This window comes from Protopterus annectens, chromosome 10.part0 (genome assembly GCF_019279795.1).
Source record: "Protopterus annectens isolate FY-2018-M chromosome 10.part0, PAN1.0, whole genome shotgun sequence".
NCBI classification, from domain to species: Eukaryota; Metazoa; Chordata; order Ceratodontiformes; family Protopteridae; genus Protopterus; species Protopterus annectens.
This window is the reverse complement of record NC_056744.1, coordinates 1005724964-1005742935: the sequence shown is the minus strand read 5'-3', so window position 1 is coordinate 1005742935 and position 17972 is coordinate 1005724964. Positions and strand designations below refer to the sequence as shown.

At 43.1% G+C, this 17972-nt stretch overlaps 1 protein-coding gene across 1 annotated transcript in view; it reads right to left on the bottom strand.

Annotated features, from left to right (window-relative positions):
* The window catches only part of EIF2B3 (eukaryotic translation initiation factor 2B subunit gamma), a 1604034-nt gene that overhangs the window by 562546 nt on the left and 1023516 nt on the right, over nucleotides 1-17972 (bottom strand). Inside the window, exon 7 of the mRNA XM_044085761.1 lies at nucleotides 15809-15939. Coding sequence (XP_043941696.1) covers nucleotides 15809-15939 — 131 coding nt within the window. The remainder of the gene's footprint in view (nucleotides 1-15808; nucleotides 15940-17972) is intronic.

The window sequence follows — 17972 nt, the reverse complement described above, 5'->3', positions numbered from 1 at the left end:
TATTTGAGTTCAAAATCCATGGGATATACAACCCCTCCCCTGACCTGTGTGGCTGATAACAAGCGTAAACCTATTAATGGAGATGGTCCTGTCAATATTTTTTAATTTTTGAAGGACAACTGTTTAAGCAAAGTTAAGGGGATAGCAATGGGGGCAGCTTATTGCCCCAGTTCTGCAAATTTAATTGGGAAAAATATTTGGGAAAAATATTATATTTTTTCATCCCCCTTTAGTTCAGTTTTGCTTTACCCGCTTTTTTTAGCATTCCTATAGTAATATGAGGGGTCTATATTAGATACGACAGTTATCTCTAACGAGGCAGCTCACATGAAAAAAAAAAAAAAAAACTCTGCAATTGTGGGGGCTGCACCCCCCACCCCCCCAAATATATTATTACTCCGATACGCAGCTATACAGTGAGGGAGTTTAACATAGGAGACAGTTTTAAAATAAGCAACGGACATCTCCGTTGCTTATTTTAAACCTGTCTCGCTATGTTAAACTCATTTAACATAGCGAAACACTAAAAAAGCAACGGAGATCTTGCTTTCTCCGTTGCTTTTTTTAAAACACTGTCTCGCTATGTTAAATGGGTTTAACATAGCGAGACAACTTTAAAATAAGCAACAGAGATCTCCGTTGCTTATTTTAAAGCTGTCTCGCTATGTTAAACCCATTTAACATAGCGAGACAGTTTAAATCGAGTTATACTAATGGAAAAAAGTCCGGGCGACCAGACCTTTTTCCATTAGTATAACTCGATTTACAACAGGCATGCTGGCCAATCAGCGTGCACGTTTTGGGGGGATCATGGTATAATAATAATTATTTATGTGTGTGGAGAGAATTTAGTAATCAACTGTCTATTACTTGCATTTATTCTTATGCTTTTTTATATTTAACTGTATTACATGGAAGCATTCTTGTAAATATTGTATATAGAGTGTGGTTATTAGTGATATTAGTTAATGCTTGATTTGTGAATATATGTTATTTTTGTTCTTACTTGTGTTTGAAAATAATATAACAATAAAGATTTATTATGGAAAAAAAAGGTGCTTTGTATGCAATATTTTTTGTAAATCTACTTTCTCTAACAGTTATCTTCATTTTGAGAGTCATCATCTTTATTACCAGAAGAAATCAGTGGTAAAAGGACAGTTGGTTAGATTGGCCAGGATGATTTCTGAGAATGACTCTTTTGATGAAGAATGTGGGGTCCTATTGAATATGTTTATCAAACGGGGGTACCCTTTGGAGTTTTTGAGACCCATTTTTGAAGAAGTAACCATTAAGAGAAAAAATGGGTTTTATGTGCCTTTGTTACATACTAATGTTATGATGGTCCAATATAGAGCTATTGAGGCTGGTGATCTGGGTTCCAATGTCCCACCTGATGTGGTGGAATCGCAGAAGGTTAACTGTAAGAAGTTTAATAAGTCTTTTGTTTGTACCTATTCCCTAGACAGTTCAAAAACTGTTCAAGCACTAAGAAGTAACTGGTTACTGATCTCAGTTAACCCACAAATGTGTAAAATACTGGGTGATGGACCAACAGTTGTTTATAGGAAGGACTCTAGTTTCAAACTGTTAGAGGGAATAAAACTAATTTTAGTAGATGTGGGTCTAATGGACTACAAGGTATACTTAAATGTGGGTGTTGTAATATTTGATTTTGTATTATGGTAAGTGGGCAGTTTGTCCTGAATGGACAAAAATTTTTTGTTAAGGGAAACTATAATTGCTACACTAAACGGGTGGTTTATGCTGCTTGCTGTTTACATTGTCCAGCTTATTATATAGGAAAAACTATTACACATGTTAGGGACAGGATCTATGAACATGAAAGGGACATTCTCAATAAGAAAGACACTAATACATTGTACAAGCATACTGTAAAACTTCCTGATTATAAATTTGGTTATTTTGTTATGGAAGAACTTAGAAGAGATGAAAGGGGATAATTGTAGAGAATCATTTGTTACTTAGGGAATTGAAATGGCAACTCAGGCTCAATTCCTATGTGGAGTCGGGGTTGAATGATGCTTGAAAAGATCACTGATGAAGGCTACTTGCTGAAACCAGTCTGGAATGTGATATAATAAAATAACTACAAATTTATTTTTGTCATTGTGGTGCTGGCCTCTTCATTTTTGGATCTACTAAGCTTGTTTGGCTGTTCGCATCATCCGTACTTGCTAGCTAACTTGTGGGAATGAAATGGGTGAGGTAGCCCATATTATAAGTAAATAACTGTGTGTTCAGATGTCACAGACTGTTAAAATCATTAGCAAGAATGTGAAAATACAGCACAACATAAAGGAAATAAATATAATAATAATAAAATTAAATTAAATAAATAATGTGGAATCTTGGTATGGACGTATGCTTGGAGTGTACTGTATGTTCAAAATTGCTGCAGCCAATTCATACATTCCATGCAGATGTCCTCTACAGTGACTGCTATTGGATTCTATCCCCGTGCCTGCCAAGCAAGGCATGATAGTTGTTTAATTTCTTTACTGTACACATACATGTCTCTCAAGTGTCTAGAGGTCATGTAATGTAATTAGTGGTGTGTAATCTGCCTGTCACAGGATTACCATCGGAATGATTACCTAAACTGCAAAGTACCTCTACATCAGCCCACAGTACACCTTGGTAGTTATATAGGTCCACCTGATGCAACAGTGTTCTGTGTAGTTGTATATCCACAGTTGTTACTGCTTGGCCCATACTGTCCCATTTGAATAACTTGAGAGGTATGTATGTGCTACAGCAGTTATAGGGGACTTGTACACAAAGAAAGGACAGACCCGTAGAGTACATAGTAGCACTGTTTCAAGTAAATAGCCTATAATGGTACTGGTGGACTGTTTTTCTCTCTCTCCCTACCCTTTATCTTCATTTATTTGTTATTGTTATCCATTGGTTATGGTTTGATATTCACATATGTTGGTAAATTAACTGTATTTTTGGGGCATGTGCATTATTATTGTTATGCATTATAATGGTCCCACATTAACATATTTTGTTGAATTACTTATTTTGTTGGCCTTATGCTGTAACTGTTACTGGGATGCTGTTAACATACGGACTGTTTTGTCATGTATTGTTGTGTTTCACATAATATGCAATGGTATGGTATTGGGTTATTATTCTGCTGCTTTGGCATGCTATTACTATGTTTTGTTCATAACTAACCTATACTTAATGCTTTACCTCCAACACCACAGCATGTCAGGGTAGGCCAGTTCCCGGTGATCCATCTACCTTGCCTCAACTGGCTGTGGCACTGGGTCCTAGCACATCTGGGACCCAGGCAGGTTGTGCCCCCTCCACTGCCCCTGCACCACCTATAGTGTTGAGTGGAACTGCCTCAGGGGTGGGGCCAGCCACCTCCTGGGTGCGGTGGCGGAGTGGCTGCAGTCGCCCAACAGGAACTGCCAGTCATGGTATGCAGGATCATTCATTGGACCTATGAATGTCACCTGCATCAAACTGAGGGCACACTGGCCAACCTGGTGGGGCAGGCTGACCCTGGCGCCCAGCCTCCAGCACAGCCACCTTAGGGGCAGTGAAGGAGCAGTGTCAACTGCCCATGGGTGGGGATGTCAGTCACACTGCTGCTGTCTAGAGGCACATGCGACTCCGATTCCACAACACCCTCCCCATCCAAGGTGTTTACCCCCCCTCATGTGTCACACACCACTCCTGTCTGCAGTCTTGTCTGTCTGCTATTGCATCCTCTCCTACCCAGCTTATCGCCTTACATGTACCTATGTCCCTTTCCCAACATTCCACTATCTTCTTAAAAAAAAATGGGCATCTGTCCCACAAAAAAGTATCACCCCATACATAGCTCTCCATTTCACAATCATGTTCACTGGACACAACTAATGTGGTCCAACTGGCAAGAAAACACATTTATGTTGTCCTCACCCCTCTCTTTGGGGTTTAAGAGCCCAAATTCATCTACAAAATCTGTCAAAATGCACAGCTGTTGCTGTACAAGAAATGGATATCTATGGTCCTTTCCTACTGTTGTCCTGCACATCCCTACCTGCCTTTCACATTGTTTTTAACCCCTGCTTGCCCCATTTGACCACTTTCCTAGCACCCCCTTTTTCTTTTCTTTATATATTTTTAGCACGGGTTTGCATGGATTTGTGCAGAGTGGCACAGCATGCCACTTTGCTTGGCTCAGCTTAAATGAGATTTAAAGAGCTTTAATGTCTATCTGCGTCAATTACACCGTAAATCACATGACATATTAGTGGGAGTTTGGCTATAGGGGGCTCACTACATTAGACTGCAGTGAAGGGTGTAGGAACATACAGCAGAATTTGTCATGGCACACAGGGACATACCCCAGTACTGTTAATATTTTGGTGATAACCACACATGTAGCGTGTTGCCAGACTGTGGGGTATGACGTGAGAGGGAGCAGTGGGTAGTGCAGGCCATTATAGGTGTACTGGATCTGTACATAGTGGATGTCTATGTATCTGGTCCTGTAATGAGTTCCCCTCTTGTTGTCTTTCAGGAACCATGTACCGCAGCAGACACATACACCCTTCTCAGCAGAGAATGACATTATACTGGATGGATTGAGACACCACCGTCAGATCTTGCTGTCCAGGGATAGGTACAATTGGGAACAGTGGGCGGCACTGTGGGCAGACCTTGTGTGGGCAATCAGACTGGCCAAATGGACAGGACCTATGAGCAGGTCTGACATCAGGCCACAGATATGGTGCATGCTGTACGACGAAGGGCAGCTGCTGTTGCCATGGATCATGTTGTCACCAGTGGACAGCATCCGACAAAACAACCACTCTCACAGAAGAATTCCTGGCAAATCTGGGAACAACCAACAGCTCCTAGGCATCCATCACACCATACATTGTGGAGGTGGGTACCACAGTGCCCACATGAGAGGAGTGTCCAGGTAAGCTTACTGTGTTCAGCAGTGTAATACTGTATCAGTCATTGTGGCAGGCTGTAATACCAGTACATGGGTGTTGGGTCTATCTGCATTGGGAGGGTTGGGTTTTATGCTCCGTTGTGCACACATGTTCAGAATATCAGCAATATAGCCATAATCACAGTAGCTACTGTACATGTGGACATATGCACAAATTACCTTGTAATGTTGCAACAGTTGGTGGTGCTGACAACACCTCTCCCTCATCTTTTCATAGGTCCATCAGGTGTGGCCCAAGTCCATGGTCCTGTACCTGGTAAATGTGACACTGTTGTTTTAAGGATCATATATACCCAACGAAAGTTAAGGGCTGCCATTTTGCTCTATGTACAACTGCTGTGCTTAACCAGAGTATAATATTTGCATGTTCCATTCTGGAACAGTTAACTAGAGTGCATAGACTGGATAATCACAGGTGCGTAATTGTACAAACATTAACACATTTGCACTTATTGTTATGAGCGACTACGCAGTCCGCTATACATGAGGCAAGTACTCCAAGATGCCTGTTGGGAGATGGTACATACCTGATGCAGTGATACTACTACTGGCTTATCATTCTCAATATAGGTGTACTGGGTTTTATGTTTAGTTTTATCACATATACGGTCATATTGCATACCTTACAGGCGTACTGTATTGGCGACGTTAACTGGATGTAGCTGAAGTGCATGTTATAACGGGCCTGACTTGTGTGTGTATGTTGTTATGAGTTTGTCTGTTGTGCATGGGAGCAGAGATGTGAAGACATTGCACTTGTAATGCAGTTGTGGATCTTCATCTGTATGAGTCTGTGTGGATTACCATACATAATAGTGCAGGTAGTAATGTACTGCTGTTGCTTTGCTTCTCACAGATGACCGGAGGGTTTGGAGTCTGTCCCTCTCACAACCTAGTGTCAGTGTCTCATCGGATGCTGATGATGAGGCACAGGCAAGGTTGTCGATGGCTGAATCTGTCTCAGAGATTTGACATCCCTCTTCTGCCCCCATTGTCACTGCACACAGTCAGTATAGCCACACATACCCAGTCCCCAGAGGACACAGATATTAGACAATGGGTGGCGACATTGAACAGGGCAGTGCGACAACTATGGCATCAGTGAGTGTAGACAATGGCCATAGCCAGAGAGATGGCGAGGTCTTACACAGGCGGATTTACAGGGGTGCTCATAGGAGGACTGCTGTCCATCCACCACCTGTTGCAGGTGTTACATCATGGGTCACTCGGCACACATTTCAGTCTGTCATGGAGGCACAGGCACATTCTGAATGCAACACCATATGGGTGCTTAGGGTTATGGATGCAGCACAGTCTGGCATCCCTGACTGCCTCCATCACATTGGGGACACTCTGGATCAATTCACTGCTGCTGTGGATAGACGGTGGGGCTGAGACAGTATCTGTCTTTGACCACACAATGTCTGTGCTGGAACATCTTGTTGGAGTTGGGCGTCAGACACATGAACAAAGGTTAGCAACACCATCTGCTGGGAGTCCACGTGGCCATGCACAGTCACGCTCCCATAGTGGCAGTACCTACAGTGCTACAAAGGGAAATGTGCTGTCCACACCATGACGTGGCAGGCCATGGGCATGTGGTCCTGGGCTGTCCCATGGGGGAAATAGCCCCAACATTTTGCAGTCACTGTCAGGTACTAGCACCGCATCTGACCTTTGGCATGGTGGTGCCAGTGCTATGCCTGGCAGAGCCAGTTCACGTGTTAGTGGCCTGAGACAGTGAGCTGTCCCACTCTACCATATATGGTCCACAGCTGTTCAACATACACATGTGTAGGGCTAGCACTGGGCTTGACTGTGTACATGCACACATTCAAACACCACTGTTGCATGCAGGTCACCAACAGACACATACGGCACCATCTAACCCGCACCCCTTCCTGACTCACACACATGCTGTCATCTGTTTGGCACAGCCTAGGCCTCTGGCAACCCTACACCACACTCTATGCATGTGATGATACCTGTGCCACATCCTTGCCATCCGTGCCTTCAATGCAGGGAAATGCAAATATGTGCCTGATGCACAGGGTGATTATATTACTTTAATACATTTGTGTAGTGCAATATTTTTCTGATATGGCACTTGTTGTGAGCCACTGCAGGTATTTTCTGCTGTGTCATGACTACACATCAAACTTTGTGTATCTTTGTTGCATGATGTCAGACTGGCAGCAGTATTACAGAATGACAGGTGTGTCACAAACCTGTGTGTGTGTCCATTCCAGGTGTCTGAGGGATAAAACAAAGGACACATGGTGGCAATACAGCAGCATAGGGTGGCATGGCAGCACAGCAGAAATATGATATCAGGAAGGTAAGGCAGTATACATGTATGGCTCCCTAGGTGCATATGTGTATAACAGTATCTCAGGGACAATGGGGGCAGACAGCGTAATCATGCATTCATACTTTGTGAAAAGGTCTGCTACCCTCAATACATGTCACCTGTACAACGTAAAAGTCTAGAAGGTGGCGGACATCAGTTATGCTTATGTGGATGAGGGCAATTTAGAGGCCAGCAGCTAGTCACATGCCCATAAAATGCATAGCCCATATGGGCATGTCCGTAGTGCTGTAAGGGAATATATTTACACACACACACGCACATGCACACACACACACACACACACACACACACACACACACACACACACTTGGATGATGTGAGATTAGAACCCCTACCTATCTACTATTACACACTACAGCTCACAGTACTTATCACATGCACCCATTCACTCTGGTTTGTCCAGCTTTCTTGCAGTAACAGATTGAGGGGTTATGAAAGTCTGTGGGAATGCCCCCATACCACTACCTGAAATGCAAAAGATGTGGCTACTGCTAGATTCAAACCATCAACACCATCATCCTTGCTAATGTCCCTAGTCTACTGATCCACACAGGCTGCCAGACAAGGATGTGTCATTCATCCCACAATCAACAGAATACAGACATACATTGTCACCCCTGAGTTACGTGAGACATAGAACGTTTGGCCAAGTTCCATCTCACAGCCTTGGAATTGGGTGGTCTGCTGATATATCATTGTAGATATATGCTACAGCAGTTGTATGGGTACACTGATGAGTTGGGGGTGGGGGGCGACCAGCCCATGCTCGGCTGACATACACAGTTGTGTGACTGTTCTGTGACCCCATTGTTTGGCACCTCCCTTGAATAATGTAGTGGGGTTTCCAGCCATGTGGTCTAGTGAATATTATGGGGCACATACTATTGGACAGACTACCTGTTGTCCCAAGTGGCTGTTAGAACTCTGCATGTAGCCAGTATCCTATTATATTCCCTTGTATACATGCGGCAGGTCCATACATATGCCACCATCTTCTAATACCCCTTACAAGTGATGATTAGCTGTGTGATTTACCTTACGAATGCAGCCATTGACAGACCTGTAGTTCGGGGCTGACTCTGTCTGATGCATGCAGTCCACCGCCAATACATGGTAAGGTACAGGTTGTGTGGACTGGCACCATATTTACTAATATGTATGTGAGCTGGGGTAAGGTGTCAGTCCCTAGGGCTCTAGGTTGTCAGTGCATGTTGCTAAGGGTTGTCTCTTGGCCAAGGCCAGGGCATACTGGGCACCCCTACGTCTGCCTACCGGGACAACCTTAGGGTTTCCCCCTTCTGAGCCCCCTGTGGGTGTGGGTGTGGTGACCTAGGCACTGGTAGGGGGCTGTGTATCCATTCCCTTTGCTGATCCTGCTGCAGCTGTTTCTGCAGGATCATATTATGTAGCATGGTACACACTGTGAACATTTGTGCAGATGTGGCTGGAGAGTACTGCAGGGCTCCACTGGATATATTGAGCCACTGGAACCATGACTTCAGCAGCCAGCCCAAACACACTCTATGATGTTCCTAGTTTGTGCATGTGCCTCATTATGGCGTCCTTCCATGGGTGTGTGCGCATTTCTGATGGGTGTCATCATCCACGGTTCCATTGCATAGCCATCATCCCCCAGTAAATGGACATGTGGGATTGTTCCTCCCTTGCAAACATATGGTGCAGCTGTGATGCATGTTAGATATGGGAGTAGTGATAACTGCCAGGGCTGCCAGCACACACATTCATGATTATGCCCTGGGCATTGCACATGACCTGGCAGTTGATGAGATGGTACCCCTTGCGGCTGATGTAGATTCTACCCTCCTCACCGGGTGGTGCCTTGATCTGTACATGAGTGCAATCTATAGCACCCATTATCTCAGGGTAGTGTGCTACACAGTAGAAGTATAGCATGCTGCTCGCCCTCACCTCAGGGGGGAAAATAAATGTGCTCACTGGCATGTGGTAGCATGGCATCCAAGAAATAGTAGTGTACCCTGGATGCTAATGCCTGTGAGATCCCCATCATGTCCCCAGTTGGTCTTTGGAATGTACCCGTAGCTAGGATCCTAAGATATACACATACCATTGTTTTCACTTTGATGGGTACTCCTCTGTTGGCTCTGGGTCTGAGTTGAGATCAGCAGAGCTCAGCAAGTTCTTGTAGTATATGTCTGTCCACCCTGTAGCACTCCACAATCTCCAGCTCATGTAGCCCCTGGAAGGTTACCCTGGGCCTGAACACTCTTCTCCTTCTCAGTCTAGGCCTATGGTCAGCAGCAGCACTGACCTCAGCATGTAGCACATACATATGCAGCAGACCTGCAGCAGCCCCTAGCATTTCTTCAGTTACAGGTCCCTAGTCTGTACTCTGCTGGTGCAGAGTTTTTTCTTTCGGCTTTTCCTGGTAAGGGGTTGCCACAGCGGAACTCCGGTCTGCTAATGACTGGCAGTAGATTTTTACGGTGCAGAGGTGCCAGCTCAACAGAGTATGGGGGTGAAATCAGATTGTTGGGTTTCTGCAACCTTTACAGTGCTCTGCTGTAGGTGCAGGATTTGCGATTGGCTATCTATGATGCATTCTACCTACCAAGTACATCATTAAGGACTGTTAATGGCCCTAGTTCAAGTGGAACAGGGGTCATCAGTAATTAAGACATCATTGCCTTTCTCAGCCAATTTTCTTTTTTTTTTTTACAGCCTTCCTCGCTTAGCACTGTGGTGCGCAAACACATGTCGAGAAAGTAAACAATGCTCAGCAGCCATTGTACACACCCTCATGAAAGGTCATGCTCAGCATGGTGGTGCGCCACACAAACCTATTGAAACACGTGCCCAAAAAGTAAACAAAGCTTAGCAGACAATGTACACACCCGCAAACAGGTGCCACTGTGTTCCAATGAGCTTAAAAGAATGCAGACACACCCCTTTTTGATGTCAGCTACCTCTTATGTGGACACCAACATGGTTCTCTGCCTACACGGATGGGATCTGTAGACATGGATACCCATTTGTGCTATTCAGTAACCCCGGCTCATCTGCACAGAGATCCATGCCCACAACCTGGGGACTACACGGTTCCAGGCCCTGCCTCATTAGCAACCACAGCAGCCTACCATTGTACATACACTGCATGCAAGGTCCTATAATACATTACTGTCCCATACTACTAATTTTCATTTTTACACTTTTAAATTTTTTTTCCTTAACAGCATATTTGCTCACTGTGGTGCACAGCACAAACATAACCTGATTATTAAAAAAAATATTTTAAATTATTTTTCATTAGGTTTTGGACACACAGTGGATAGTTTTGCACATATCTGTGTCTGCTATGCTATTTCTGTCCTTCTTACTGCACTTTTACAGCCCCCGTTCTCTGTTTCACATCCTATACATGGAACTTTTCTGTGTACACTTGGACACTAACATGGGGTCTGCAAGACTGCCTATCTGCTTGCTGGATTGCTCTACTACCCTCATTTGCATGGAATTCACCTGCTTATGAGGTGATGTGCATGCCATGGACACTTCTGTGTTGGCGCGCTCATGCATGCCCCTCAGCTCTGTTTACTGGATCGCAAACCTGCTTACTTTCATGTAAGCAGTGTGCCACTATGCCTACATGGAAAATAAGTCCATGTAGGCTTTAATAAATCCCCCCCAGTATCTTTCAGTAACCAGCAGAACAATACAAAACAAATGAGGGCACAATAGAATCAGACAATAACTGCCCTGAATAATCATAAAATAAAGAATGTAAAAAAAGTCTGAGAAAGAATTCAGTGCAATGCCTTTACAAATGAACTTTACGTTTGCAATGCAAATGGAAACGGTAGAAACACTGGAAGATTACTTATGCAAAAAAAGTCATAATAGGTGCCAATACAAGTACAGATGTAGGCTAAAAGAACAGAATACTGTTAACAATAAAAAACATGCATCCATAAGCTTAAAATAATCTCACATTCTTGTGTTTAGGCATAATTAGACTTTTACATAAACAGATGCTAACATAAGCAAAGCTAGAAATCCAGAAATGTATTAGGTAACATCAGCCAAAACATATATCCAAATTGCTTTAAGGAAATAAAAGTTTGCCTTGTAAAGTAATGTTATAAACAAAGGCAGAACATACTGAGAAAGGAAATACAAAATCTAACTTGTGATCAGAACCCCGTAACTGCTTATATTGACATCTAGAAGAGAATGTGGCTGGTTAAGCCTTCTGCAAAGATATCTTACAGATATCTCTTGGTTCTTTTCTTAAATTTTGCTGCGGTCTTATAAGTTTTCCAGCTAGCTTTTGGACAAGTGTTAGCTTATAAGAACCATTGGTAGTCTGTGGCAGAGAAATAAACTGCTGCTGTGTTCTGAAAGTAAACATTAGTTTCTGAGTTCCTAGCAAATTTTCTATTGGTTTATTTTGTTTTCCTTGATGGAATAACCAGCGGTGGGTGCTACTCGGCGCAGAGCCTCAAAATGCTATACTAGATAGACATAGGCTCTTCCACTAAACATTGTCTACAAACAAACCTAGACATTCTCACACTCACTGTAAGACTGCAGCTTTCCCCCACATTATCTACTAATTAGATTCAAGACCAGTACTATCTTATAAAACTGGGAACTATTCTTACATATTTTATGTTTATTCTTTCCCCCTTACACTACAACACAAGATATTTTTAAATAAATTCTTAAGCCCTATTACCATATTATCACTTTGACATCACTGTCATCATCAACCCCCCCCCCATTTCTTATTTTTCAAAATGGGGTTGGGGTGTCGTGCTAACTGCTGCCATCTCTCTCGATTCAATGCTACACTTCTGCCTTATTTGACACTCATGCCTGGGTGTTGCAGATCTCCTCTCACACAATCTTTGCTGGATGCCATTTCCTCTTACCTTCTTTCTGTCTGTCCCAAATCTTCTTCACTAGATAGTCTTCTGCTTTTTTACACATGTGCCCAAACCACCACAATCTGTTCTCTTTTATCTTTTCTGCAAATGGAGCTACTTAAGCTTCTGCTCTTATGTCCTCATTTCTTCATCTGTCCAACAGTGTGCATCCTTCCACCCATCTCAGGCACCTCATTTCCATCGCATCTGGCCTCCTCATCTGCTCTGCCTTTACTGCCCAGGCTTCTGTATCACACAGTAGTACTGGTCACACTACTTCTTTGTACACCTTACTTTTCAGTTTCTTTAGCATTCTTCTGTCATACACTACATCTGACACGCTATGCCAGTTGGCTGTAGCCCCTCTGATTCTAGCTTTGACCTTTTCATGCAGATTTCCCTTCTCCTCAGCCACCCCTCCCAAATACCTGAAGCTGTTAACCTGTTCCATTGTCTTCCCTTCTACCTCAATTCTTTTCTTCTGATTTCCCCAATTTGCTGCCATTACCACTGACTTATCTATACTTAGCTTCATCTCATGTTCCTTCAGATTTGCATTAATTCCATTCCCTATCCTCTGCTGAAGTTCTTGATCAGAGTCTGCCTGCAATGCCATATCATCTGCATACAGCAACTTTGTTGATCTGCCCCCTCCAACCTGTTTGGTAATGTAGTCTATCATCAGTATGAACAGCAGTAGGCTCAGAATTGAACCCTGATGTACACCCACTCCCAATGGGAACCTCTCTGTGAGACCAGACACTATTCATACTTGAGTCACTGGGTCCTTGTGCATAGCCTGCACTAATTCTACCAATGTTTCTGGGAATTCAAACCACCACATTTCTGTCCAAATCAGCTTTCTTGGGACCTTGTCATATGCTTTCTCCAAGTCTAGGAATGCCAGCTGGATTCTTTCCTCATCTCTTGCTTCTTCTCAACTATCTGTCTCACTGCAAATATTGGGTCAGTTGTGCTGCATCCTGATCTGAATCTGAACTGCTCACCTCCCATCTTACCTTTTACTACACTGTGTGCCTGTTTATTAATTACAGTTTCCAAAACTTTCATGCAATGTGACAGGAGTTTGATACCTCTGTACTGCCCAGAGTTGTGTACATCCCCTTTGTTCTTCTACACTGGCATGAGTATGCTTATTCTCCAGTCATCTGGGATATGCCTTTCTCTCCATGCAATGCTATATGAGTACCCTCAGGAGCCATTTATTCCCTATCTCAACCAGCATCTTTATATCAGCTGTGACCTCATCTGAGCCTGCTGCTTACCCTGACTTCATTTTCCTTAGTACTATTCTTACTTCTTGTAGGGTGGGCTTCTCTTCTTCTTTCACTGTAGGTTGGGTCTAAGGCAGTACAGCTTATGTGGGGTTTTCTTCATTCAGAAGCTGTTGGAAGTACTCCTTCCATCTGCCGTTGATGTCCTGCGGGCTGCTGATCAGGTTGTTGCTGGCATCCCTTATGAATGGTGTCTGACTATCTTCTGTATCTTCCTGTTTTTGCCTCACAACCTTTTTATTTGTTCCATCTACTGAGTCACTTTCCAGAAGCTGGTAGATTGTCTCCAATGCACTATTCTTTGCTATTGCAGCTCCTTTCTTAGTTTCTTTGTTAGCCAACAATATTCCTTCCTAACCTAGCCCATCTTTTCTATCACCCATTTTTCCTGCACTCCTTCTTCCTTTTGATGACCTCTTGGACTTCTGCATTCCACCAGCAGCTTCCTTATGTACCTTATTTCCATACCTGGCTTGGCTACATATCATTTCTGTAGTCCTCACACATGCTGTTTTGAGGCATTGCCATTCTTCTTCAAGCCCGGCTACTCTTCCTCTTATTGCGGTGCTAGAGTTCTGAGTAATTCCTTGAACTGTTGTACTTTCTCTCCAATCAACTTCCAGGTCTTCAGCCTGGTCTCTATTGACCTCAGAGTATTTTCTGAGCACGGCTTGCACCTGATTTTGGAAACCAGTGGTTTATGCAGTGGGCTGACTGTTTCACTGGGAATGACTTTACAATCACTGATTCTACCTCGGTTTCCTTTCCTTACCAGGAGGAAGTCTACCGGAGTTGCATTTTGGCCACTCTTGTACGTGACCTTGTGATTGTCTCTTTTTAATATAATAATAATAATAATAATATTACTTAGCAGTTATTACAATATAAATGTGACACACCTCTTAATAAATTACTACATTCTTGGACTAAAGCAGATCATCAGCCAGCTTGTCCACCATCAGCTGCCAGCCTCACAGCACTTGGTATACTAAGGAAGTGTAAAAGTGCCTGATGCTCACAGACAATGAGTTACTGCTTAGATCATCACTATCTATATGTGAGAGATGAAGTATTTAGCCAGAATGGAAGCCTCCCTTTCAGTCCAATGTTAACTGTGGTGGAGTATCCTTATTTGTTAGGGACCATATCACTTCTAGTCAGATCCCTAGAGACCAAAATACTGAACAGAACTGACTGAGATTCAAATCGCACTAAACCAGACCAACTGTCAGGTCATAACATATTACAGGAACCCCTTTATTCACCCAGAAAACCATGCTAGGTTCTTAAATTCAGTGGATGAAATCCAAATCAACGTTTTCTTTATCCTAGGAGACTGCACCTACTAAACAATAAATTGTGATGCCTATACCTTAACTGTAAGTTACACCCAAAAATTCCTTGATTTCATAAACAAAAGCTTCCTGGACCAAACCGTCAACCCATTAGAGGACATAATATTCTTGTCCTGGTGCTTACCAAAAATGGGATCAATATTAACTATCCCCCTGGTTAACGTTTTCCTTCAAAAACTCCAAACAATTAGATGCAAACATCACAGAGTTAAGGGACTTCAAATATACAAGTCTTCTACAATTCTATGATGAAGTCTCAAATTTTAAATTTAACTGTAAAACCCAAAATACTGACAATAGCAAAGAGTTATGCAAACACGCTCTGTTCATCTTTTTATTCTTCTTCTTCTCTTCTGGGGTAATTTATTCTCTGACTGGTGTAGCTAAGATTCAATGCACACAATGTCCAGCTTCACTGACTTACACTTCTATGCATATTCTGTGATATTCTGAATCATGGTATATCGTCTAAACTGCTCAATGACTTTGAGGATTATTGGCTCTTAAAAGGATAACAGGAGTGTTGGATAAATTAAAAAAGGTCATATGAATGCATGGAATTTTGACTTCTGTAGGCTTTACTGCACGTGGTAAAAAGAGACAGAAGGAGACAGCAAAAGTCAAGTTTTCTCCCAAAGCAATTACTATTACTGCTACTATTAAAAACCCTAATGTATAATTATATATTAGAATGAGAAGGTTTTCAACATTCTAACATGGTTGGCGTGACTGAGAATGTCTAGTAATTTCTACTTACTGCTAGCTTATCATGCAGAAATTTAGTGTAGCACTTCAAAGGCAATGACATCTATGCTGCTTTTTCTTTGTTACTGTATTTTGTTTGTGGTGTGCAGATTGGTTGAGTTTAGCAGCACACATATTGCTCCTTAACTAACCTAATGACTGTTGAGCCTTCTTCTTTGGGTCATGATCCATGTCTTCCACCTTTTGTTTAGAGGAAGTGAAGGAAGAGAACTGCTTTCGAACTAGGTATGGTACAAGTTCTCCTCGGATTGAGGTGATAGACCTATAAAAAGAAAGAGAGAGAGAGAAAAAACAAGTCATTTTCCTAATGTATGGCTTTTTTTGGAGTGGTAGTATGTTTGTAAAACATTTTTGTCCTGAGTTGCATCTTTAAAAAATTAAACACACAAAAAATGTCATATGGCTGCATGAAACTCCATTTAAAGTTGCCTGTAGAAAGCACAGCTGTGCAGGGTACTTGCCACAACAGCAGATCTCAGAGAAGATGGCAGCTTAACACTAAATCATAACATTTTGATTTAACCCTTCTCTGTTCCCTGAGCTCTCATTCTTTGCAGGACCATGCCTTTAGCCCACCATGCTCTTTGTTCTTCCTTCTCTTTTGTGTTTTAAGCCTACGAGCTCTGCGTGGAAATGAGTTTCTGGTACACAAGGATCAAGCTTTATGCCCAGTACTATTGCAACCAAATAACATAACAATGAGACTTACACTGCAGTATCACAACATAATAGTAATTATGAACAAGATCCCAAACAGTGGGAGGAGGGAAGGAAGGTTTACAGTTGTAGTAACCTTTCCTCAAAGGTCTACTGTTATGGAAAATTCCTTTGATGAGATGTGGAGACACTTGCCCAAGTGGCACTTTTTAATATATATTTTCTAACATATTATTTTCTAATATATATTCTACAGAAACATTTCTAAAAATATCTGAAGTTGCTATGACCTTAGTGTATTCTAAAAGTGGATTGTAAAGGTTTTTGTTTTGCCACAGCAAAAGGCAACATAGATGGACATTGTACCCAGTTGTCATTTGTTATTTTGCGCCAGGCGTTTGGATACAAAGATAAGCGACCCCCGACTGCCTCCAGAGCAGGAGAGTCGGGCTTCCTTTCAGGAGCGCTGAAAGGCCTTCCCAAAGAACTGGTCTCTGTCACCCTGGTTTTACAGAGCCCTCTGCCACGAGGGCAGCGTCTTCCATTGCTGCCCCCCTCCTCTGCTCCTGGAGGGGGGTTCACCACTTGTGTCCAGAAAGGCTCCTTGGGCTTTTTGGAACTACATCTTTGCTCCTTTTTGACCCTTGGGGTAGGGTCTAGTAGGGGTGGAAAAACGGACTCAGACGGCAGACAGAGTCTTTCCTTCCTGCTCACACCTGGTCAAAGTATCCTTAACTTTGGGCCCGAAAAGGGACGAGCCATCAAAAGGGGTGTTGACAAAGGATGAATTAAAGGGCTCCACAAAGGAACACAAGCGCATCCAGGAATGTCTCCTGAGAGCAATTCCTGTACCCGCTGCCCTACTCGTTCCATCAGCTGCATATGAAATGAGGCGCATGGACGAGTTCACTATGGAATTGAGGGTAGCTAGCTAGGAGGTGACTTTGTCTGAGGCTCCTGCAGCTACTATACCCTGAAGAGTATCTCCAAGCTCTATTAGGAGGTCTCTTTGCAGTCTTGTAAAATGTGTGAGATAGTTCAGTGAATGCATGGCAAAAGTCGCTGAATTGTACATGCACTTCCCGTATCTATCCATGATTAGAGTCTCTGTTTGGAGGATGGATAGAGGAAGAAGTCTCTGACATTTCCTTTTTGGTGGCTGCCACCACCACCATGGCATCAACTTGCACTCCTTTGGTGAGAAAGGACTTATCCTGAGGGGCAGAAATAAATTTATTGGGTCTCCTAGGGACAGGCTCCATGGTGTCTGGAGACTCCCACATCCTTCGTGAGACCAGCTCCATGAGCTCACTGAAGGGCGGAGACACCCAAGAGGTGGAGGGTTGAGACCTGAAAGCCTTCAGGAGAACCAACTCATCTTCAGTAGGGTTGGTGGACTCCCAGCCACCCCTCTGCCTAAGGATTTCTAATATCTCAGCAAATGAGATATCTTCAGAGGGGAACCCTTCTGATTCATATAAGTCGGTATTGGATGTGAGAGACATCTGTGGGGAGTCTAGGTGCTTGGGAACCTCATTAGTGGGAACTTCTGGTGAGGTCTCTGAAGAGCACGGGTCACCCAGTGGGGCTTCCTGAGGCTCAGGGTCTCTATGCTTTGAAAGGATCTGTGAGGCAGAA